Source organism: Thrips palmi, unplaced genomic scaffold (genome assembly GCF_012932325.1).
Source record: "Thrips palmi isolate BJ-2018 unplaced genomic scaffold, TpBJ-2018v1 HiC_scaffold_18, whole genome shotgun sequence".
NCBI lineage: Eukaryota > Metazoa > Arthropoda > Insecta > Thysanoptera > Thripidae > Thrips > Thrips palmi.
The window spans coordinates 13,202,710-13,226,501 of NW_023144627.1; the positions used below are offsets into that span (position 1 = coordinate 13,202,710).

General features: G+C 48.9%; 1 protein-coding gene across 7 annotated transcripts in view; it reads right to left on the reverse strand.

Moving 5' to 3' along the window:
* Window positions 1-12,487: 12,487 nt before the first annotated feature.
* The window catches only part of LOC117645294 (RNA-binding protein Musashi homolog Rbp6), a 310,020-nt gene continuing 298,715 nt past the window's right edge, over window positions 12,488-23,792 (reverse strand). For 3 of the 7 annotated variants that reach the window (XM_034385362.1, XM_034385364.1, XM_034385361.1), the window contains 4 exons: window positions 21,421-21,486; window positions 19,905-20,134; window positions 19,093-19,150; window positions 12,488-19,020 (listed from right to left, as the gene is read on the reverse strand). In XM_034385362.1, the coding sequence (XP_034241253.1) occupies window positions 19,109-19,150; window positions 19,905-20,134; window positions 21,421-21,486 (338 nt within the window). In that variant the 3' untranslated portion in view covers window positions 12,488-19,020; window positions 19,093-19,108. The remainder of the gene's footprint in view (window positions 19,021-19,092; window positions 19,151-19,904; window positions 20,135-21,420; window positions 21,487-23,792) is intronic. The other 4 variants (XM_034385367.1, XM_034385363.1, XM_034385366.1 and 1 more) reach the window with 2 other exon arrangements.

Consider the following 23,792-nt stretch of genomic DNA (forward strand, 5'->3'; position numbering starts at 1 on the left):
GAGCTGTCGAGGAAGGCTTGCCGCGATGGACTCGTTGTGGCAACGACAGGGAAGGCGCGGCCGGCGGGGCTAGCGGCGTCCAATCCAGCCGGGATATGGCCCTTTAAGGGTAATTCCGATAGATTACGCCCGCCGCCGGAGTGGGCCGGCCCGAGGCAGGCCCGAGGCAGGCCAGACCAGGGGGTGGCTGGGCCGGGCTGGGCCGGGCTGGGCCGGGCTGGGCCGGGCCCTCACTGGAAGCCGCCTGGAAGCTCGCTGGAAGCACCACCTGCCCCTAATGATAGTGTTTCGTACCGACGGGGCAAAGAATTACGAAGGCGGGAGGCGGGACTATCACTTGACGGTGGTGTGGCAAGCGGGGCAAGCGGGGATCAGGGAGGCGGCCCAAAAAAGGGACTGAAGGGCGGATAGAAAGGGCGGAAAAGACGCCAAGGGCTGAAAAACGGAGCGTCCACCCGGCGGCAAAGGGACGGCGCGTCACATCGTGCGCCCTCCCGCCTGGCTCCCTCGCACACCACGCGGCGCGGAGCCGCGAGTGCGAGAGAGACAAACGAAAATCACTGTTCGAGAATGAGCCGGCCCGGCCGCCCTGGCCCTACCGAGCGGTGTATGAATAATCATTTCCGCCTCGAATTGGTTTCTGCGGTTCGGTGTAGCCTTGGCAGCCCGGCCGGCCCGGCCGCGTTGCCGCCGCGCCAAGCCGCCAAGCACACTGCCATGCCGCCATGCCGGGCAGGAGGGGCTTCGAACCAGCCTCCGGGGACCGCGCCAGGATGACGTGTCGACGCCACCTAGGGGCGGAGTTACGCTCTCTCTCTCTCTCTCTCTCTCTCTCTCTCTCTCTCTCTCTCTCTCTCTCTCTCTCTCTCTCTCACTCTCTCTCACTGGCACTCGCACGCATTGACTGACGCAGACACACACACACGCGCACTCGCACGCACACAAGCGCCCACGCAAAGTCCCGCAGATTTACTCGTCTCCTTAGCCACCCCTTTTTGTTCCTCCGACACATGCGCGGCGGCGGCTCAGTCGCATTGTCCCCCCCTCCCCTTTTCCCCCTTCCGGCCGCCACCGCCACCCTCGTACATCTCTTATCCGCAAAATCGGATTGATGATGTGGCCGAACCACCTTGTCGTTTTCTTCCTGCTGGCGCTCCTCCTCCTCCTTCCCTTGTCTCCTTGTTCTGTTTCTTCCAACTCTTTCCTCCTCTTCCTCTCTCTCCCCCTCGTTCGGCCGGTGAGGGCAACTGCAGCCCGTTTCCCTTTCGCCACACCGGTCCGGATCGGCCCTGATAAAGTGCGGCGCTGACCAAAACATCTCGAAATAATCATGATTTGTTGCCGCCGGGTTTCCCCCCCACCCCCGACACAGACCGCACAGAAACTAGCGTTGCCAACCGACCCCCCTTTTCCGGGGGCGGACAGGGTGGCAACCCTACCCCCGCCTCGCCAGCGCGCGCAGCGCAGGCGTTTTGCAACCGCTACCCGGCCGGTGCGCCAGTTGGTCTCAATTTCAAAAGCCAGTCGTTTGGACTCGTCGCGATCCGCGGGGTCCTCCTGCTCGTCACCCCCCCCTCCCCCCTCCCCCCTTTCCGAACCCCCAGGGGGCCTGGCCCGCCGCGCCCGCCTCGCTTCGGACCCTTCCGCCCCGAGCTATGTGTTCTCGAGATTAATGAGATGTGGCCGGCGAGATATTCACGACGAAAAGCGCCTTTCCTCCTCATAAATTTGACCGTCGTTTCTTTTGAAATCGGCCACGGCCGCCGCTGTCCGGGCCTCCCTGGACCTCCCCTGGACCCGCCTTGGTCGGACCCTTGCAACGCACCCCGGCAGGAAAAAAAGCGGCAGAAAAAAAACCTTTGACCATTATCTAAATAAAAACCGAAATATTTCAAACTACGCGCGCGCGGGAAAACCGCGAGGCTGGCGCAGAGGAGAGGAATGAACTTGTCTGAAATACAAGGAGACACGAATTAACGCGCGAAGCAACACAGCCAACGTTTTGTTTGTTTTTTGCGCGGTTTTTTTTTGTACACGCTAAAGCCACCCCTGCGCCTATTCCGGCCTGGGTGTTCAAACTTGCTCGAGGCGGCGGGGCACACTGAGGCAGCGGGGTGCGCCAAATAACTTTCCCTCGTGTCAAACAGGCTGCCTGCGGGCCTGCTGCCTGGCCGGGCTGCCTGCTCGGGCTGCCGGGCTCCAGGAGAAAAACCGGCGACACGTCGGTCTCCGTCACCCCGCTGGGACGCAGGACCCTTCCCCCTCCCTCCCCCTCCCTCTCGCCGGGCCGCCCTTGCAGCCACAGCTGGTTACTATGCATGAAAATCAGCAGGCAATTAGCCCGTATAGATTTACTTTGCAGAGAGGCTGTCGCACGCCGCGCCACGCCTCGCCACGCCGTGCCACGCCACGCCACGCCGTGCCACGCCTCGCGGAAGTGACGGATCGGAAAAACAGCCTCTCTTTTTCTCTCCGTCCTCTTCTTCGTGCACCTTCCCTCCTCCTCCCCCTGGCTCTCCTCGCTGCTGAGTGGACATGGCCGATGCACTCGAAGGGGAGAGGCGGCGAGGACAAAGGCTGTCTAATAAGCCCGCACTGCGGTGCTGCGATCGCCTCGACACTGTTAAAAAAATCCTGAAACTTTTCGAGAGTTGTTACAGTGTGCGCGGCGCGGGTGTGCCAAAAGTGGTCCGAGGCGCCGTCACCACCACGTGTGGCCACGCTGAGGTAGTGCACGGCTCTGCCACGGTGCCAGCATTGCCCGGACAAGCCGAACAAGCCACAGGACACGCCGGCACACTGCCTTATCTCGAACCTGGTCCCATAATAACAAGGGAGTTAAGAGCGGGGCGGGGGGACGGGGGCTGACTGGGATTTATTTGCTATCGGAGGACGGAATCAATTCTGGGGGCGAAACGGAGTGGGCGGTAAGTAGGGCCGTGTGGAAAACCGCTCCGAAATCCGGTTAACGAATCTCGAGCTGGAAATGGACCATTCCGCGCAGAGGATTTAGTACTTGCCACTTTTCTTCGCGCTTGGCGCCTCGGGGCGGCTCAGGCCCGCGGAGGCCTGCCGGGAAGGCCGGGCGGTACCGGGCAGGTGGCGCCCCCGCGCTCGGAGCGGCGGCGGGCCGAACCAGCGGGCCGAACCAGCGGCTGCAAAGCCCTTCCAGCATGCTTCCAGCGCCCCGCCGCCCCGCACCCACCCACCGGCCCACCCTCCGCCCGGCCCGATGGGGGGCGTCAATGTGGTGGCAAAACGCTCGGCAATGCCACAGGGCAATTCGACGTTCGGCCGTGCCCGGCTGTGGCTCTGGCTGTGGCCTGCCTCCGCGCCGTGGAAGGAGAACCAGTCTGTCTGTCTGTCTGTCTGTCTGTCTGTCTGTCTGTCTGGGTGTCTGTCTGTTTGTCTGTCTGTCTGTCCGTCCGTCCTACCACGCATGTCACTGGGCCCCGATTGGCTGCACAACTATCAGCACTTCATGCGCCAACGCGCGGACCCGCTCCTCTTATTCGATTCCCCCTCCCCTTCTCATTTAGCCCGGTGGTTTTGCATCCGGAGGGGAGGGAGGGAGTCGAACCGCGGCGTCACGGGATTATCAAAGCGCACCGGAACTCCAGGGCCACTCCCGAGCAACTCCCGAGCAACTCCCGAGGGGGGCCTCGAGATACCAACTCCCAGAAGCCGAAGCCTGCGGCGTGGCGTGTCGCAGCGACGATTTTTGGACCCCCGCCCCTTGATTGATGCGAACGGTCCTGGAGGACCTGGAGTCCGGAGCCTGGAGCGGGAGGCGGGTCCTGCAACGGCAGGGCCCTCCTGGAACACGACCCTGCAAGCCTGAAACTGGGCGCGGCCGGAGTTTGGCGGCGTGGGTGCGCCCACGGTGAGGCCTACGGGGGTTTTGGGTCCCGTCCAAGACCCACGACAAGGCCATGCCTCGGCCCGGCCTCGACCGAGCCGGACAGAGCCACTGTGACACTCACGCCGAAATTCGCACACCCCCAGCTACACCAGGCCCCCGCCACTAAGACAATGAAGTGGCGGGTGCCTTTGGCCCGCCAAGCCCGCCAAGCCCGCCTTGCCTCCATCCCCCCAAGTGCCATTTTCTGACAGAGATGGAGTCCACCGCCCTGCCGGCCTGCCCTTCGGTAGTTCTAGACAACAAAGCAGCAAAAACTTTCCCGATACCACTAGCCACCCTCCCCCTCCACTTTTTCCCTCTCCCCTGCTTCCCTTTCTCTCTCTCTCACTCTACTCCACGGTTTCGATAAGAGAGAACCGTCCAAGTGTCAAAACACCGGAAGGCTCAAGTGTGTGTGTGTGTGTGTGTGTGTGTGTGCGCGCGCGCGCGCGCGCGCGCCTGCGAGAGAGAGAAATAGAGAGAGTGTGAGAGAGAGCACTGAAGACAACGAAAGAGTGAGTGAGAACGGGCTTACGGTGAGCGTCTGTGAAAGTGTGTGCGTGTGAGTGTGTGTGCGATTGCGTGTGTCCTGTGTCTAAACGCGGTGCCAGAGTGAAGGGGGAACGAGTCTGGATTGTTTGGGGACGGTCAAGACTCGGGGCTGAGATGTGGCCTCGAGGAAGGAGGTAAGGAAGGGGACGGGGCGGGGTGAGCGGTTCTTGGAAGCTGTCAGAAAAAAACCCAAAGAACTTAGTAACTCTTTACACGAGTCTATGTCAATCTTCCAACAAATTCCATAACTTCAAGACAACTCATTATTTGAATTATTTTTTTAAAAAAGACAAAAGCAGATTTTTTTCTGACAGGTAAAGGTTTGAACGTGAAAATATTCACTTTTCTTTTTAGCTCTTCTTTTTATTTTGCAAAGTGATACGGGACCCAGGGGGACCCGGCGGGGAGGGGGGGGGAGAGGAGACAGGAGACAAAATGCGGTAGAACTGGCAAAAGGATGAGAGATGCCTCGGGAGGCTGGCTGGCTGCATGTGACTAGCTGCTGCGGAGCCGCGGACTGCAGTCTTCCATTGTCTCCTGTCGGATTCCCCCTCCGCCTCCCCGTCCTTCGACTAGCGCACGACGTATTGTAGAGGCAAAAGGGGGCTTTGCCAACAACTTGGGGCTAAATCACTTCACCTCTCAATCTTAACTCGGGGAAGACGGGAAGAAGAGTAGCTTGGGAAGTGGAGGGAGGGGGAAGGAGAGAGAAAGAGGGAGAGGGTGCGCACGCGACATCGGCGACGACGTGGACGAGGACGGAGCGAAAAGACAGAGAGAGGCAGGCGATTGAAAAAGGGCCTTGTGCTGCAGGCTGACTCCCAACACTGCTCGCTCCGTCTCTCTCGCTCTCAAGGGGCGCCCCGTGGGGGCGCGAGAGAGAGCGGGCGAGGAAGCCCTGTTCGAAGCCAGCCTGCAGGGGAGGCCGTAGACGAGGTAATATAATTCGGAATGGGCTGGTAATCTATCACGACCGCACAGACACTACGGGGATAGATGGGATAGACGAAGGCAAGGAAATGATCAGACTATCGGGCTGCGAGTCCTTCCGCTCCTCGGCCCTTGAGACACCTTCGAAACGCGCCTCGGAAACAACAGGGTTCCAAGGACAGCCAGTTTCACCTTTCTGGGAACGCGAGTGTGTGAGTGAGTGCGCGCCACTCGTGGGCCGCGAGCCTCCCTCTGGGATGCGAAGCCGGAGCGCCGAGGCGAGGCGGCGCGGCGTTTGCCGAAAGTCTTCCGAGTCGCGCCATCCCAATCCCTCTAATATGCCTTTTGTGCGAGCGGCGTGTGTGGGCAGCGCTGCTTTTCCGCGCTCTGTCTCTCTCGCACCAGCACGGAACCCCCCAAGAGCGAGAGAGGGACAGAGAGTGGCGTTGGAGGGTTGAAAAGGCCGACGACGCAGCGTCGCCACCCTGCGTGGCTTCAACCAGAAAAAAAATCCCAAAAATTTTCGAGTGATTTTTGTGGCTGCTGACGGTGTGGCCGCCTCTGATTGGCAGCCGCAGGGGTCCCTCCTCAGCCCTGGGAGCGCGGCGGCCGCGTCCAGGTGAGGAGAGGAGTGCAGCACAGCAGCACATCCATTAACGGCCGCTTTAAGCCAATCGGAGAAAGGATTGGCGCACCCAGCGCCTCCAGCGCCTTCCAGCGCCTCCAGCCTGGGCTGCTGATAAAGGAAAGGGCTGCAGGCTTTGCGGCGTCTTCTCGAGTGGACGGACAATCGGCCAGGCCGCACCGGCCCGGGTTCGAATCCCGGCGCCGGCGTGGCTGCTCGGGTTTCAGAACAACCGCGCGATCCAGAGCACTTTGACGGCAGAAGTTTTTTCTCCAAGGCTCAAAATGTCACGAAATATTTTCAGGGCGAGTAAAACGCAATGGTTTTAGAAATAAATTTTCAATTTGATTTTGTTAAAACAATTTTTTTTTTAAATTTCGAGATTTGGTTTTTGGCGGGGCCTGCCGCAAGTCACGGTGGCGCCAGGGCCGCCAGGGCCAAGAAGGGCCAGGCATCACGGTATTGTTGTGTGAGGACAGAGGCCCTCAAGGGAGCATTCGGGCCCTGACGAGGGCGCCCTTCGAGGACGCAGTTACTTGTGCCGGGGAGGGTCCTTGATACCTCACTGTGTTTCGAGGGCGGGCGGACAGGATCAGTGGAGGCCTGGAGGCTCTCCTGGAGGACGACGGGACTTTCAGGACACGCCGCGCGGCACTTTTCAATTTTCACACAGAAAAGGGAGTCGCAAAAAAACGGGCCAAGTTTCTCCTCTCCTTTTTAACAAGGAAGGAGGAGGGGGCGTGGTGCGGATATATATAAATACAGCAACTAGGGCCCGGCCGTGGGATATCACGTGAATAATGCATGCCCTCGTCCTTTGCAAGGTCCGACGCTGTCGTCTCTCAAAGAGAAGGATTCGATATGTTTAGGGCTGCGCCTGGGGCCCGGGACGCGGCGCGTCCGGGGCTCTCCTGCGACACTACGAAACGCACCCGGCTTGCGGGCTCTACGTCCGTCTCTCTCGCACCTGCGCGGGACGCGAGGGTGACGGAGACGGAGCGATGTGGCAGATAAACGTTTGTGGCTCGACAAATAGAGCCAATGGAGTCGATAAACGAAAAGTCCAGCAACTTGTGAATAACGACTCGGCGCGAAGCGGTTTACATCGGTCATAAAGGAAGTCCTATCTGCAGCACCGCCGCCTCGCGCAGGCCGAGCCTCACACAATGTTGCCGAACGGGCCGAAATCGGGGCGGCCTAGGCCTGCGACGCAAGTTCTTTTTAGGCAACACAAATTCGATGAATGGCCATTTTCCTCCCCTCCGCCACCCCCACTGGAATGCATTTCATTATCGGGACGGGAAGCTTTTACAATGAGCCTCTCAACCCGGCACCGCACTGTGTGTGTCCCTGCCGCGGGAATGCAGTGCCGACGAAAGAATATAAAAGGAGACACATCAAAGCGAGGGGATGCGCGTGATACAGCGGATGCAAATGGGGCCCGCCCAGTGTGACAGGTGTGTGAAGGGCCCTCTCGCCCCACCCCGCCCCGCCCCGCCCCGCCCCGCCACGCACCGGGAGGTAAGGCCTTCTGAGACGGGTCCACACTCCAACCAAGTATTAACGACCCACGGCTCGGGCCTGCAGTCAGGCCCCGGCAGAAAGTTAGTTTGCTTTTAATGAGAGGCACTTGGCGCGAGCGGGGCGTGTGCCCTGGCGGGGCCCTGGCGTGGCCCTGGTGGGGCCTTGGTGGCCCTGCGGAGGCCCCACCGAGGGCCTAGGCCGGGGCGGACGTAAGCGTTTTGCCTTCCCACTCGTCCAGCATCGCGGGCCCCCTCGCGGGCCCCGGAGGCTGGAGGCAGCTGGGGCAGCTGGAAGTCGATGGTGTTCGAGGACGGACTCCCCCCCCCCCTCCCCCCGAAATTGGCCACGTTTAAAGAGATTGATGAACGGGGAACGAGGCGCTAGAAGACAGAACAGAGGCGTCACTGCTTGATTCGAATCAATCATTTGTAATCTCGGGCGCAGGGCTTTACAGCTGCATGCAGCCCCCGCCCGGCCCCGCCCCCTCCAGCCTGATGAGACACAGCGTTCATCAATATTCCACGGACAAGGCGGGGTGCGGCATGGCCGTGGCACAGCCGCGTAAACGGACGAGTGGACTGAGAGTCGTTTTCGTCGCTCTGTCTCTCTCGCGCTCGCGGTGCTCCCCGTATGGGTGCGAGAGAGAGCGAGTGTGCTGGGGCGTTGTGGCGGCGTCGGCGCGTGGATTCCGGTGTCTGTCTGTTCCGAGCGGGGCGAGGCCTGGCAACCACCAGAGCTTTGGCCTTCACGCCCTGACAGCTTACCCTGCTCACGCTGTGCGGCGCGGCACGGCACGGCGCGGCACGGCGCGGCACGGCGCGCCTCTCGCCTGCCTAATCCTTTGCGAGAACTGTGCCTAGTGAACCATTAATTGCGGGTCCTGCCGTGCCGTGCGCTGCCGTGTCCCTCCTCGGGGCTGGCTTGGCTTGTCGCCGTCGTCCCTGGGCGCTCCTCCCGAAACGCAAGAGAGTGCCATGCTAACCGGTGCCGCTTACGTCGACAATTTGCCCCCATTTCGGTTCATTTATATTTTCAAGTTTTTCGTTGCGGAAGTTCAAAGCAGCATTTATCAAGCCCAAAGTCTTAAATATCGGGACAGAACCGAGGAGAAGCCGCTCAAGAGATCGCCACTCTTCCATTTCATCCGCGCTGCACCGCCAGCACGACCCCCGCCATCTAGACACATTAAATAGAGCAAAGTAAGCCCCCCGAGGGAAGCCACAGGCCCCTCCCAAGTTTCACATTTTTCGACCGAAAATTTGAGGCTCGCGATTGCGATTCAATTAGCATGGCTTTGTTTGGTCCGGCCGCACTTTCCCCGTCCTTTGCCTTGCCGTCGTTCGCTTCCGGCCCGCTGAACCGGAAACGAGAAGATAAGGGCAAAAGTTGCTCTTGGTTTTTCTCCCGGCCCTCTGCCTCTCTCTCTTCCTTCCCCCTCCCGCCGCCGACGCGCGCCGAGGCCACCCGCATCCTCCCTCCCTCCCGAGTGTCGTGTCACGGCTCCTTTCAAGTCTTTCTCTTCGACTCAACTTTGTCGATCCATTCTTGTTTGCAGCAACGCATAACGCACCGCCAAACCTCGCGCGGCGGCGCGGTCCACGCAGGCTGGTCATTCCCTCCTCCCCCAGAAAAAATACCAAAAAACCCAACAAAACAAACAGCAAAACATCATACACACGCACACAGGCCTACAGCCTAAGTTCCTCTCCATGACTAAAAAATTCAATGCGGGCTAAGACACAAGTGCGAGTTTGGGTCTCATTTTTGTGACTCTGGACGAGGCCACCTGTTTCGTATAAATTACCAGACGCGCCCGCCGTGGTGGCGCGCGTAAGTTTTGCCGTTTCAAGTAGTTGCCCCGATAATTCACAGTCGCGTCGCGTATGGCGAAGTTGTATAGTTGTAAGACACATCCGCCACCTCGGCCCCCAGATTCTATCTCGCGTTACGAGCGCGCGACCGGGGAGGAATGTGCGGTGCCGTGTCACTTCGCTGGAAGTGTAGGCCTAGTTGGTTTGGGTCCGAGCACGCTGTCCAGCTCCACCTTTCGGCCTGGGCGACGCGCAACCCGGCAAACATGAAAGAGGTGGAGGTGACGCGCCAAGTGACGTCATCTCGCGAGGCCTCTCTGTTTGTGTTCCCAGTTGGGACGACAGAGCATTGATTGTACCGAAACTCGTTATTTCTCGCCAGGGCGTCGAGTGGGTCGACCTTCCTTTCCGTCAACGACTCTCGATCTCGCTCTCGATCCTCTCGAAGTGCGACGCGACGCCTCAAGATGCCTCTCCAGCGAGGTCCGCCCGCTGGGCGCCCTACTGACACAGCGCCTACATCCCGGATTGAAAAACTAGTTTTCGATTTACGTTTTACGTAGGAAATGGAGAAATAATGGGGAGAAATTTAGAAATTGCTATCTCTTTACCTTCGAGTCCGTTTTAACCTGCACAGCGGTCGAAACAAAGACGGTCGTGACGACGCACACAACGCTCTCCCTGGATTAGCTTAGGCGGGCAAGGTTCGAGCCTGGGAGTGGGTGCTGGGAAAGGGTGACTAGATTAAGGCACGCCCAGGCACGCCCAGGCGATGTGGTTTCAAAAGGCGCCCTCGACCTCGCTTGCCCGCGAACAAAAGGCAATAATTTTTCACCAGGGCCTGGTGACTTAATCCCACCGCACGCGTGCTTGTGTGTGTGTGTGTGTGTGTGTGTGTGTGTGTGTGTGCGCGCGCGCGCGCGCGTGTGTGTGTCGTGCGGCGGGCGTGGGTCGTCGCCGAACACTTAGGCCCCACGCGGAGCCTCCAGCTTCCGAACTTTGCTGGCGCTCCGAGTAAACCTCTCCCCATATAGTTACTGGCACGGCGTCGAGGGACTAGCTGTAGTCTTTGCTCGCGTGTTTCGGAGCGTTGCAGCACCGCCACGCATTGTCGGGCACGGTCTCTCAGAACGCAAACAACGCGAAGGCCGAGAGTGATTCCACTTTGCAGAGTGTCTGTCGCTTTTTGACAGTGTAGTGCGGCCCCGATCGAGGATAGGGCCGCGTGAAGTTGTATATCCCTGCTCGGCCATGCCTGCGGGCCTCGGGCGTGAGTCCGTACGCGGTGTGACAGTTCTCATCCCCAGCCCCCCCCCCCCCCCTGTCGGCCCTGTGCGGTCAGCCCTGTCCCCCATCGGCTATTCCGGCACCACAGGCGGCGCCATGCGCATTTTACCGCCAAATAAGGCCATAAAACTATTTGCGGCTCATGGAAATTCGAGCCAGTCGGACGCGCCACCGTTCGGTCGTTTTGTCGATCGGCCCGTCGGAAAATAAAACGGCGTACCGGCGGCGGGGCGCGGCCGAAAGCAGCCCGCCCCTGCGAGTTGCGGCGCTTCGGTGCCACTGATGTATTCTATTTCCGCGGTGACGCGAGCCCGCACGGGGTGGCGAGCATTGGGGAGGGTGTGAGGCGGTGTCAGGCCACCTACACGCGCGACATTTTAGTACATTGAATTCACGCTCGGGCGCTGCGCTCGCACCGACCGCCTGCAAAGCCTTTCACGGACACGAGGGAAACAGCTGAACGACACTCATGAAAAATTAAGTTTATAATCGGAGAGAAAAACGGAAGCGAACTTGCGGGTTTGGTTTACTTTGCAGGCCTGCGTCGTTCCTTTACTAACCAGTCCTAATCCCCAATGAGATTCTGCCGCGGATAATCCCGAAGGGTGGGCGTCGACACAATCGGAAAAACGGCGCACTTCTTATCGCATCAAACACGCGATAAACTACTAACCGTTGGGGAAATTCGGCGGCCCGCAAGAAGTTGACTTTACCAATTTAAGTTGTAAAAGAAACCTAATTAGGGCGCTGGCGCCGCCAAGGGGTTGCGATATAACTTAATTATAACACGGAGCGAGCCGGGCGCCTCACCGGGGAGTGTTGCCCCTCCTGCCTGCACGGCCCGCACGCTCTCCGGCGGCGAGTGGTGTCAACTAGTTCAGTTGTCACGAACGCAGTTCCGGGCGTCAAGGTCCCCGCTAACTCACTCCGCACCTGACCGTTAAGCGCTACACTGCCCGCAAGGGCGGGCGGCTCCATTCGACGCGTCCATCGTCCCCGGCAGTTGTTCCTCGCGCGTTCGTAACGACATTATAAACGCGAGTTTTGGGGATCAGCGACAAGGCTGCGCGGCAGGCAGGCAGGCTGACTCCGGAGACCCGTTTCGTCACTCCGTCTCTGTCACAGTCAAATGGGCCGTACGCGAGTGACAGAGCGACGAAATGCTTCGGAATCGGTCGGTGGTTGAGCCGGAAGGGGATTCCGCGGAGATCAAATGCCGCCCGCCGTGTCCTCTCGGCACCGAGCTCGTCCAGCGACGCGACAAGCAATTAAAAAGTGATTAATTTCGCGCGTTCGGCACGGCGGGGTGTGTCGCCGGAAACGCCGCGGATTAAGCTTCAGCGTGACGCATTGCGCGCGCAGATTAGTTGCTTCATTTAACTCTCTTTTGGTTGTTGTTTTAGTTTTGCTGCATGGTTGCCCGCCTGCATTGGCCGCCAGCGCCCTCACAGTGTCGATGTGTCGGGAGAAAGATCTGATTGCGTTCCAGCGATCCGAACTGGCTGGGGACGGCCCGGGATCACGGAGCCCACAAACAAAGCACTCGAGAGATCTAATTTATGCCCTCCAAGGCATTCGCGCGCTCCAAACTAGGTGAACTAAGTTACGGCGGATTTGAAATTCCTCTCGAACTAGCCGTGATGCGAGGCGACGCCGCAGCGCCACAGCGCGCCACCGAGGCGGTGCTGCCCTGATTAGAATGGTTTGTCTCCAACACTGCCAACAACAAAAGGCCGAAGGTTTCGCCTTGGATAGTTCATGTGGTCGAGCGTTTAGGTTCCATCTTGGTTTCGTTAAATCTTTATTTTTAATAGTTGAATTAACTGTAGAGAAGGTAGGTGAAAAAATTATAGAAGGTTTATTCTTTTGAACTTTGTCCGTAGTGATTTTTTATTGTTATCAATATTGTTACACATAGCAGCTCCTTTGGTAGAGCAGCTCGTCACATATATGTACAGAAGTAGACCGAAGTCAACCACATAAGATTATTATTATTATTATCAACATCAACAATAATAATAATAATTTTTTACAATTATGGTAAACATAGTTTTATAATAAGGTAATGATAATGGTATCATGAAAGAGTTCACTCAGTAAATTAGCAATCACGACAGTTGCACAGAAGTAGAAATTATCTAGATTGAATTTAACATCAAATTGATCGCGGCACAAAAAGGCCTGCTTTTTAAAAATTACACAGGATTTAATTTATCAGACCTGTTCTTCGAACATAGTATTACATACTATGAGAGAGGAACGGATGACTGGAAGATCTATTAGGGCCATAAAAGGTGAAGAAAAGGAGAAGCCATGTAAGCTGGTATAATATGCAGAAATCGAATCAAAATTTAATTGAACCGACTCATTTTCTTATAACGTAATATATAATGCAATGCCTTGAAGAAAGTCAGTTACTGGGCAAATGTTTTGAATTAAAAATATCAGAATCTTTGCGGAATACTTTCTCAATCTGGAGTAAAGAGTTATGCGATATAATGAAGCACATAAACGATAGGAATTGACTCAACTGTACTGTATAAGTTCCAGGAGCTAGGGTCGGTGGATCCCAAAACCAGTGAGCCTGCCCTTTTAATTGACGAAATCTCTTGCATAGTGGTCGAATGAAACCCCTTTCAGGCCCATTCGTAACGTGAAACCATTAAGATGTACCCGGTTTAAAATCTCCACGAAAATAAAAGTCGAAGAAGTCCCCAGAAAGGGTGTATTCTGGCCGCTTTACAAGAAAGAAAACTACGAACTGACCGGCCAAGCCCCTGGGACAGGCAGTTCTTATTGTACTTGAAGTATTCAAAAATGGCCTCAAGAATCTAAGAGAATAGAACTCATCGAAGACAGAAAAATACTTAGTGGGACTGAGAGTGAGCACTACGAGGATGGTCCGGAGTCGTTCACCCCAAGACAATGTTAATCAGTGACACCAATTCAATCAGTAAACAAGTTTCGTGACAACGAATGACTGGTATAAATAGTGAATAGGATAGAATTATAGATCAATGTAGTATCGATACTCTGTACTTAAAGTTTGTGAATTGGCATCTGACCATTCTCGTGGGTTGATTTCTCGAGGCACCATCACAGTGAGCTTATCTTGCCATTTCCTAAAATGCGATCACCACAAACCCGATGTGAGTTCTTCAATCGGAGTGTCACATACATACGCAATACAAACAGTAGGCCTATCATACATAAAATGGTGTTAAGACAATAGTATAAAATAAAAACAGCACACGTTGGTTGTTTATTGTTAAGTAACACAATAGTTTTGAAAGGTACAATCGTTTTCTCGTGCTGGGTCCGGAAAGATGTTTAAAGTACTCTTCTGACGTTTAAAGGCTCGAAATGACCTTATTATTCTGCATACAGGATTTTTACATGAGATTAAAATGTGATCTCTGTGAACAATCTCCTTTGTATAATACGGGTGTGTTTCGCTGAACACCCATTGAAACGTTTTAAAAATACTGTAACGAACTTAACAGTTCCAAGCGTACACAGTCAACATCAAATGTCGTTCGCGTCCTTGAATCTCGAGAAGCAAGCTGCCTCTCGATTATTTGCTCGCGATACTTTTCTTAATTATTTAAATATTCTTACTACGCCACGAAGAGCGATGTTCTTGTACTTGAGTAGATATCTGCAACTACGATCACAATAACGTATCATATACGATAGTTTAAAATGACAATTGATATTCTGTGTTTTCTTAGACTTGCTGATACAAGGAACACAGTCCTGAGCGCTGCATCCAACATTAAAAAACAAGTAAATGACTCGGCAAAGTTAACTTTTATTTTGAAAACAGCAAAGACACTTATAATCCAACATGATCACCAACAAAATTGTAAAATCTTATGAGAAACTTTCATTCTGTAAGTCAAAATTCACGAAAAAGCACAAATGTGAGTGACTTAAAGGTATGAATTTCGTCGGAGAACACGGATAATTAAAGGGCATTTCTACACAGAACGAAAGAAAACTTAAAGTAATCTCGAACAAGACAATGAGAGTGCACAAGAAGCGCCCAACACATCCAAATATCAACGGCAAAACAACTCATCCTTAAAGCAATCAACTCGCATTCACAGCTGTAGGCACGCCACGCGCGCTTTCTAACATATACAGTATAATGATTATTCCCTATACACAATTATCGTAATATTGTAAACATTATATGAACCACAATAACAAACACAGTTTAGATAAACAAGATAATTCATAGTCAACACAAAGATTTCACGAGTTTTTTTGTTATTTTCTAAAATTTTTGTCTTGTGTTACTGCATGCCTACAGAGGAAGACATGCCCCTTGTGGGGGACAAACCACTTACGTTTGCTTGAGTGTGTGGCAACAGTCAATTTGTGATGATTTTTGGTTATGTACACAGTTCTGTTTGCTAAGCGTTGGTGAAGAGCCGAGTCCTGCAGCAGGCCAAACCATTTAGCGTATTAGTAACCGTGCTTAAGAATTGATTTTACTTGCTGATGGAACCATTAGAAATCACGCGGGACGGAATCAAAACAAAAATTTATCCCAGGCGTGTTTCTGCCAATGCGATCGTCGCTTTATTTGAAAGAAATATTTTCGAAGCCAGGCAAGCGACGGGAAAGGGTAAGATAATACTAAAATATCAAAAGGAAACCGAAACAAAGTCGTCTCACACTTTTATACACATTACATAGTCTTACGTTATAGTGATTATTGCTTAGATTCCACAATGTGTTTCAGGTGACTGACCACAATTAGAATTTTTAGGTACTAATGGCTTACACAATTACTCTCTCTCTCTCTTTCACACACTCACAGTCATGTTGAATCTATTTACAATACAACCTTTCCTCGTCACGTTTGACTCTACAGCAAGCAAGGTTACGCTTTACGTTCAATAAAGAAAACTGGTGCTGAAGGAAATCGGCTCGTGCAGTTCAGCCGAAACTAGGATGTGGGAAATGCTTGGCCATAGCTGAGGCAGAACCCTAATGGATTCAAAGCCTTTACAAAAGGGATGTAAATTATATCCTCACATATTTGTTGCCTCACTCACGCACGATAGAATAGTCAATAAAAAAGAAATTTATGGTATCAAAATACAGCATATATTTAGAGTACAGTAGGCATTAGCAATTAAAATTTAGACGTGTATTGCTTTCAAAGATTTTTATAGTGACTATACAGCTAATAAAGAGAAAATGTTAAAGAAAACATAGAACAACACAAGAAAAACACGGATGCCCCAAATACATACTATATCACTTGGTTCCAATGAAATCTTCTTCACCTCAACTCTACTTTCAGATCCCTCCTATACTATTTCTGACAAGTTACTGCCTAATTTCTCAAAAACAGTCTTTCTTTGAATAATAGAAACGGGAGATGAACCCAGAGGGAAGAAACATTGGTTGGAAATAGAATCAGTGCGTCAAGCGCAACATTTTGCATATTATGCTGGCAAAGGAAACTGTTCTTCCCACAGCAGATTCGCCGACAAGTAAATAAGATAAAACAATCGCATCAGACGATAAACTATAACGAATCGCTCTCACGCTTAAGCGCAAAAAATGAGATTTTACCGTTGCTAACGTGATTAGGACTTAACAAACTCAACAGAAAACTAAAATAAAATCTACTATGACTTTTTTGGTAGGTGGAAGGTATAAAACGACTCCCAACGCGGACAGGAAGGCCACTTATTTCGTCTGCCTATCCGCATTGGAGTCTCTCTCGATAAATACAATAACAAATAATAAATTAAATTACAATATCTACCGACTGATCTAGACACGCCTCTACGTCTATCCTGGTGGTCGCACTAGAGAACACATTGTCAGTTCATGACTTCGCTTTTCTATCACACGATTAGTGTGAATCAAAGTCCGGATCGAAACGAGCAGAGAATCATCACTGTACAAAACGCTTTAAAGTATATTCTACAGCTACGGAAATCACTGGTGCGTGACAGCAACGATAACTCACTCGATTGGACAACAATTACAGGACGACCCCTTAAACAAAAAAACTAAAGGGGACGTCTGCAAGAGTAAAAAGGTTGGGAATGCGAGCACTCAACAGGCAGAGTGTGAGACTTACAACAATTCACAGTAACTTTAGTCAATAATTTGGCTTCAAATAGGACTTGCGTGTTTAGTCCGCCGACACAATTTCTTTCCAACCGAAGTAAAGTACTTTTGGGATCAGGATGTCTTTAAAATGGGGCGCATCCATGGAAGCTGCCACAAAATAAGAAAAACAATGCAGCAATAATGATGCACTTGAACCAAAATTTCTAAGCAAATTCACGTCATGTGTAACAGTTTTTTAAAGAACTAAACAAACATTGCCTTACCTATGATGAACAAGTCCCTCCACAAACACCCGACCAATATGCCTACCTTTGGACCAATCATTAAAATTATTTGGTATTGACAAAGTTTTACCACAATTAATTCTTTAAGTATGCGCCATGGGTTCCGTTTGCCAAAGCATAATGCTACAAACTGAACGTCAAATTAAGATAAAAAAAAGTTGTTTACAGGCATGAAAATACCGTAAAGTAACAAATCAATACAGCTGATTCTGGGCAACATCAAGAAAACATTAAAAAAAACTAGAACAAAACTATGTAATAGAAACAAGCAAATCACATTGCATCATAACGTTTTTGTAGCTCATTGTCTCATATTTAACAAGGAAACGTGAATATAATCTAGTGTATAGATTCACAAGATTACAAGTCTAATCCTAATTATTCATAGACTAAGCCTAGCAAATTAAGCATGGGACACTATCTAACACATCCTTAATCGTGGGAAGGTGGGATTCAAGCGCGAAACATCAATATGAGTAAATATTTACAAATGCGTAAATTAATGAAAATATAGGCATGTGTAGGTACAGTTAAAGTTTTATAAATTTTTGAAGAATTCGCATTATTTGTCCGATCTTGCTATTAATGCAGGAAACATCAAAGAAATGAGGGTTACATAATTTTGAACTAAAACAAAGTAAAATGAGAACAAACGTGGAGAGGGAACAATGTTCCTATGTTTGTCAAATAAACATCGATTACGTGACGAAAAGAAAGATCCTTCTTTAGTAACACCGTGCAGAATTTTAAGGCGACAAATAATAATGGTTTTGTTTTTCTCTGTTTGGTCCATTAGGAGATTGATTAACAAGTAAACTGTTTATACATAAATAATTAGTAAGGAATCTTTTAATTCGTTTACCCTGTAATATAACATTTAGTTCATCATAAATATGTCATAAAACTTAAAACTAACTAAAACAAGTACGAAAAAAAGACCCTAGCTGCCATGACAAGCTACCTTTTCTGAACGTTCTCCGGGTCTATACATGCCAACAATATAGCACGCGATGGCTTCTTGGCACAAAGATAAAAACAAATCATAACAAGCCAATTTGAATAATAAAAAGTCAAATGAAACGCCGAAAGAGGCAAGGAGTTGGGGGAGGAAACTGACCTAGGACTGAGAGACAGAAAACACGCCTCTAACACTGACAACCAAAACATTTCTTAACATTGTGATTTGCCAGCACTTATAACATTTTACAATGTTTACAACAATAAATTGCAAAGTGTAGATAGAGACGTCACTGACGCCACAAAGATATACATTCATTGCGCACTGCGCTTAGAGCAGTGTTGGTGTGTATATGTTAACTGCAATCATTTACTTACATAACTAATATATCTGTACAACTACAATGATGATAATTATAAACATAACTGGCTGAAATGCCAGTAACACACACACAGCAGATACTGAACAAATCGAAAAAGGGGCCCCATATAGTGGCAGCCACATAACATCAATAACATGCAATACGGAGGGTAAAAAGTATACATTTCGGTAAAGGGATCAAGTTATGAGAAAAATACCTCACCTGAAGATATGAACATCTCTCCACTAATATTTATTAAAAGAAATTGGAGACAAAATAAAAAAGAAAATTTCAATCTCTAATAATTGTCCAATGAAAGGAAAGAAAAATCACAAAGATACGTGTAGAGTTAAACAACTGTATAGCTTAATAAACATCTTCCTTAAATCCCCTTATGACCAAGGACTTAGTAACAAAGTTTACGTTAACTTTACTATATATGTATATAACATATATATTTACACACGTACATATACTTTCAATATTCCATTGAATGGTTGGGAAAAAAAGAAAGAATCACAAGAGAGTCGTGGTTGCGTTGGCAGGCGGGGCTAGCTGACGAGTTAATGCAGGGAATTTTCAGAGATGACCGTAAGAACCCTGAGCGATGTTGCCTTCAAAGCTCCTCATGCTATTGTTTGCCCTCGCCGCACGCCAAAAGCTTCCACCGCCTTTGTCCCCACTCCTAAAACATCGAATTGATTCTTAAAAAAAGTATTGTCTTTGTGCTTTTAATAAAGAATGAATATGACTGTACCTATTCGTGACGCTGCTCAATGGTACCCATTGGTGAAAGCAGCGGGAATCAATGGCCCCTGTAACAGATAAAATATCCATGCACCATTTTACAGTAAGACTAGTTTCTAAAAAAATCTACGATTCAGTTAAATTTAACGTGCTGCAATAGTGTTTAAGTCCTAAAACTGCCTTCAAAAGTAGGTCAATGATACGTTTGCGTGATTACGTGAAAGGATAATTGTTCGTGTAACCGAAGATAACATAATGCACGATGCAAAATGAAATGTAAGGACTTGGCTACATTTATTTAAAATGGCAGCAATATTACATATCATGCTAAGCGGATATGCCCTCCCAGCTGAGGATATGTCCAACCGCAGTTAGGTTTCATATTATTTTGAACTGATCGTTTATTTATAGCATTTAAAATGTCATCAATGAGTACAGTCAGAAGAATTCGTTTTCGATGGGTGAGACACGGTTAACAAAGAGAGCAATGTTAATTCGTGGGGATATAAACTCTCTTTTTCAGTTTCAAGTGTGTCTGCAAGTGGAAGGGCAAGACTTATATTTTGAAAAAGTAGAAACATTTTTTGTTATTAAATTTTGTTTGCAAATAATCCTGCTTTTATGTCACAGGAAAGTTAAAAACTCTGCTTCTGCAAATGGTACTGCCAGTTCGAGGCAAGTTTTTTTATCATAAATACACATTTTCTTGTTAAAAGAATCCGATGTGAATGCGTTAGAAAGTAAATAGTAATGTGCTTTATATCTTTGCCATTTCCTTTATGAATTGGAATTAATGCACTGGCAGTACGAGGGGACGCTCACCCTTACCGGGCTGTAGTTGATGCCGGGTGCCCGGCTCACAGCCATGGCAGGAAATGCTCCCTGAGGCTGGGGGGACGCCGCCTGGACGTAGTCACTGGAGGAGTACAGGTCCATTGGGCCCGGCCCGGGCGAAGAAGCTGCGGGAAAACCCCCTCGGCTTGAGTGCGGGGATGTTGGTGGCCCGAACCCTTGCGCAGCTGCGGCCGCCGCCGCCTGGTAGTTGTTCATCACTGGAACACCCGACAATGATCCGTGTCAGTACGCCAGAACACCCGCAGCCGAAATAATCGTCCCAACACGAAACCTTTGCATGCAAATTATAGTCAAAACCATTTCTCAAACTGTAAAATGAAGCTTTTTGTGGATAGCGGAATGTGGCACGTTGTAGTAAGGAGTGAGATGATGCGGATAATAGAGGCGGATCTTTGGGTAGAAGGAAAGGAGAAGAAAAGTTAAAGTTGAACCGTGTGCTGCCTCACTTAACTCTAAGCTTACTATACCCATCCTGCAGCTGAACCAGTTAACCTACGGCTGCTAGGTAGAAGTGTCAACGTTAACGATATCGGAAGAGTTGAAACAGAAATGCGGCCTACTTGACTCTTTCCCATACAAAAACCTTGATTTGCCAAACATTTCTCACCAAACAAGGGATGAAATCGAATTCCCCCGCCCCTACATGGGGACAGCTGACAAGGGCAACAGCAAACTAACATCATGCACTGGTACAAGCTTCTGTGAGTCATCTGCTGGCAATTAGTATGGGTTTGCAGACACTACAGGCTTTCATCTACCAAAATGCAAAAGCCCTAGTCCCGGAAAGAAGCAGAACTCTGACCTCTTACTAATCAACCCTTTATCATTCTAAGGATTTCCCATAAAATTATAAACGAGTTACGAGGACACCGTAATACAAGGTTGAAATGTACCTTTCAAATTGCTTTAATAACGTTTGAAAGATAAGTTGACTGTTGCCCCAGTTAATTAGAGCGTTCCAGAAGTGGTAAAAACAAAAAACCAAGACAAAAACCAACAATAAAATTATCCAGATTCAAACAGGCTGACAAATAAGATAGGGTAGTGCATAACAGCAGTGGTTATATGGAAAGCTGATGTGTGCCAACTTTCAGCAGAGCCTTTTAAACAAGAAGGAACATTTTTGAACTGAATAAACTGATGGCCTTATCACAGTCCCTTATCAAACCGTAAAGATGTGACGCTTCCAAACTTTATTTATACTTGCGGGCGTAACTTAAAGGATACAAGGTACTCAACAAATATGCGTCGCAGTTTCAAAAGGCTCAAAATTTTTACTGATTTTCGTGTAGAATAAATTTAAAATTATTCTAATCTATAAAAGTGCAATAAATTACTCATATTAGAACCAATACACTACATCCTACGGTATTGTGCATCCAATATGGAGAGCCACTCAACATGTATTGAACCGTTATCTTATAGCTGCTGATTTAACCTTGGTACACCCTTTTAGTCAAAGAAGCCCTAGCTATTTACTTACCTGATAAAGCCTGCGTGAGAAGCGGGGTGTTGTTGTTGGGTGTAAGCTGGCCATTGGTGAGGTCCACTGCACACACACGCACACACACGCACGCGCAGAGTTAGATTGGGTATGGAACTACAGGTTCCCACTTCATAACAAAAGTATCAACTTCTTTAGTGCACTCCGCATTTCAGTTCATGATTACTTGTAAATTAAATTACTTCGGCGTTCCTTTATGCTGTCTAGTAGATCGTTAATGAGGAAGAAAGATTTGTAGAGCAACTAAAGAAGCTGTTATTTTTGTTTTTCTGTGAGTATATTTTCATTTCTACAACATATGCTACAAAATTGTCAGAAAAATAGACACATCTCTGGTTAAAAACCAGACATATTTCATCAACGTTGGTTGGGCCCAAAAGGAAAAGTACGGTTAAGCCACTCTAAAAAAAAAAAAGGCCAAGAGCAATGTTTGATGTGGATATCACTAAGGATCGCATAACGGTAAGAGAAAGCGGTTAGTAGAGGAATTATAATGTATCTATATTAGGATAAACAACGCTTTAGAAAACGGCTATGGGAGCACAAGAAATCACAGGGAAATCTGCTTCAATGACAGTGCACGTTTCATTGAAGTAAAATATAGGCTTGTGTCAAATGACATAAGCCCAAAACAGGAACGACACCTTAAGCGACAGTATTTGTCCAGTGACCACGTTCACAAATCTAATACACTACGGAGGAAACAAGCACACTCATTACAAACGACTTGCACCAAAAAAAACCTAAAATACTAGCTTCAACCACCACATTGTTCATGGCAATATTGTAAGGACCCTCTGACATGTTTTTTGAATGGTTTTATTCAGTTTAGACTTTTATGAGCTTGTTTTTAGATGGAAAGGGCACCACAGCTTTGCTACAGGGTCTTGAAGGTAAGAATTAAGATGTTAAAAGTTTGATCTGCTAAAAAAAACTGCAATTCAAATCTACAGATGATTAAAAATTGCTATTATGTCATCTATCAATTAGGTTGATTCGATGAATAACAATTTTTAATTTAAACGGTCACGCGATCTAGACTGAACACACTTCAGGTACTAAAGCCTTACTGAGAAAAAAAAAACCACACGTTGTCCAATGCAAATACCACAGCCATGTGTATTTTCACTTTGTACTGTAATTTACTTTGACCATCTACCTTGAATCTATTTTCAAATGGTGTCTAAACAACACTGTTCCCATGTATACAAGACTACTGAAACCTAGGGGAGTACTGATACTTTTTTCGTCACAATATTGAACTAATTTCTATAAAGAACCTAGTCGTCTTTAAAATGCACCTTAAGTTTTCTTCTCTAAATTTTCTACTAACAATTTTTTTGTTTAACAGAAAGTACAGTTGTCAAATACGAACACACAAAGTATCTATTTTGTAAATGGAAGAACGTTTATGGTAGACCCTAAAAGTCAACCAGATTATGACTAAAATTACATTATTACCAGCAATGTACCGATAATTATAAAGACAATGTTCAAACTTTGAATGCAGTAGGTTAAGGGCAGGTGTACCTGCAAAATACCATCTCCTCTAAGTGTTATTGATTTCTTCAACATCTTTCAGCAATCGAAGGAAAATAAACTGTCAACAACTTCTAACAGGGCCACCTAGTAATTTTGCTCAAGGATAGCTTCTAACTGTTTACTACTCTGATCTCCAACAATATGACAAAATATCTATTTGGAACTGCAATATTTTTGTTAGAAGTGAAGTTAACTACATTTTTAAAGATCCAACCACCAAAGCACACAATTTGAATGAAACCAATTATCTACACCTTTTTAAAATAAATTCTTAGAACGGTATAAATGAATAACATCACTAATGAGCAAAGAGGACAGTGTCATAGTTTCTAGTACAATCACCAGCTAAAAAAGTATCCAACCTTACAAATTCAGCCAGGCTACAATGAACGATCACATAATAATACGGTATTACACTCCTCACATTACCACAGGTATACTATACGAACTGTTTAGGTGGTAACTGATAGCACTCAAAGAATAATTGGCATTTAAACCCATTATACTTATTTCAAATCAACGTTTTTTTTAAAAACTTGTAGCCTGATTGATGTGTTTTGTAAGTTGTCCAGCATTGTACAATGTTTTACTAAAACAGGTCGCTACACAACTTGGACGATTAAACATACGGACGAGGAAACTAGTCTAGACGAATCTCTTTCTACGCACTTGGCCTGGAATGAACAACAGTCATGACTACAATTTGTAACCCTTAAAACACGCAAATGATGAACTACGAGAAACACTCGGAACTATCCAATAAGGTGGAAACAAACTGGACTAGACCTAGTGGCAACATTCGGGTCGTA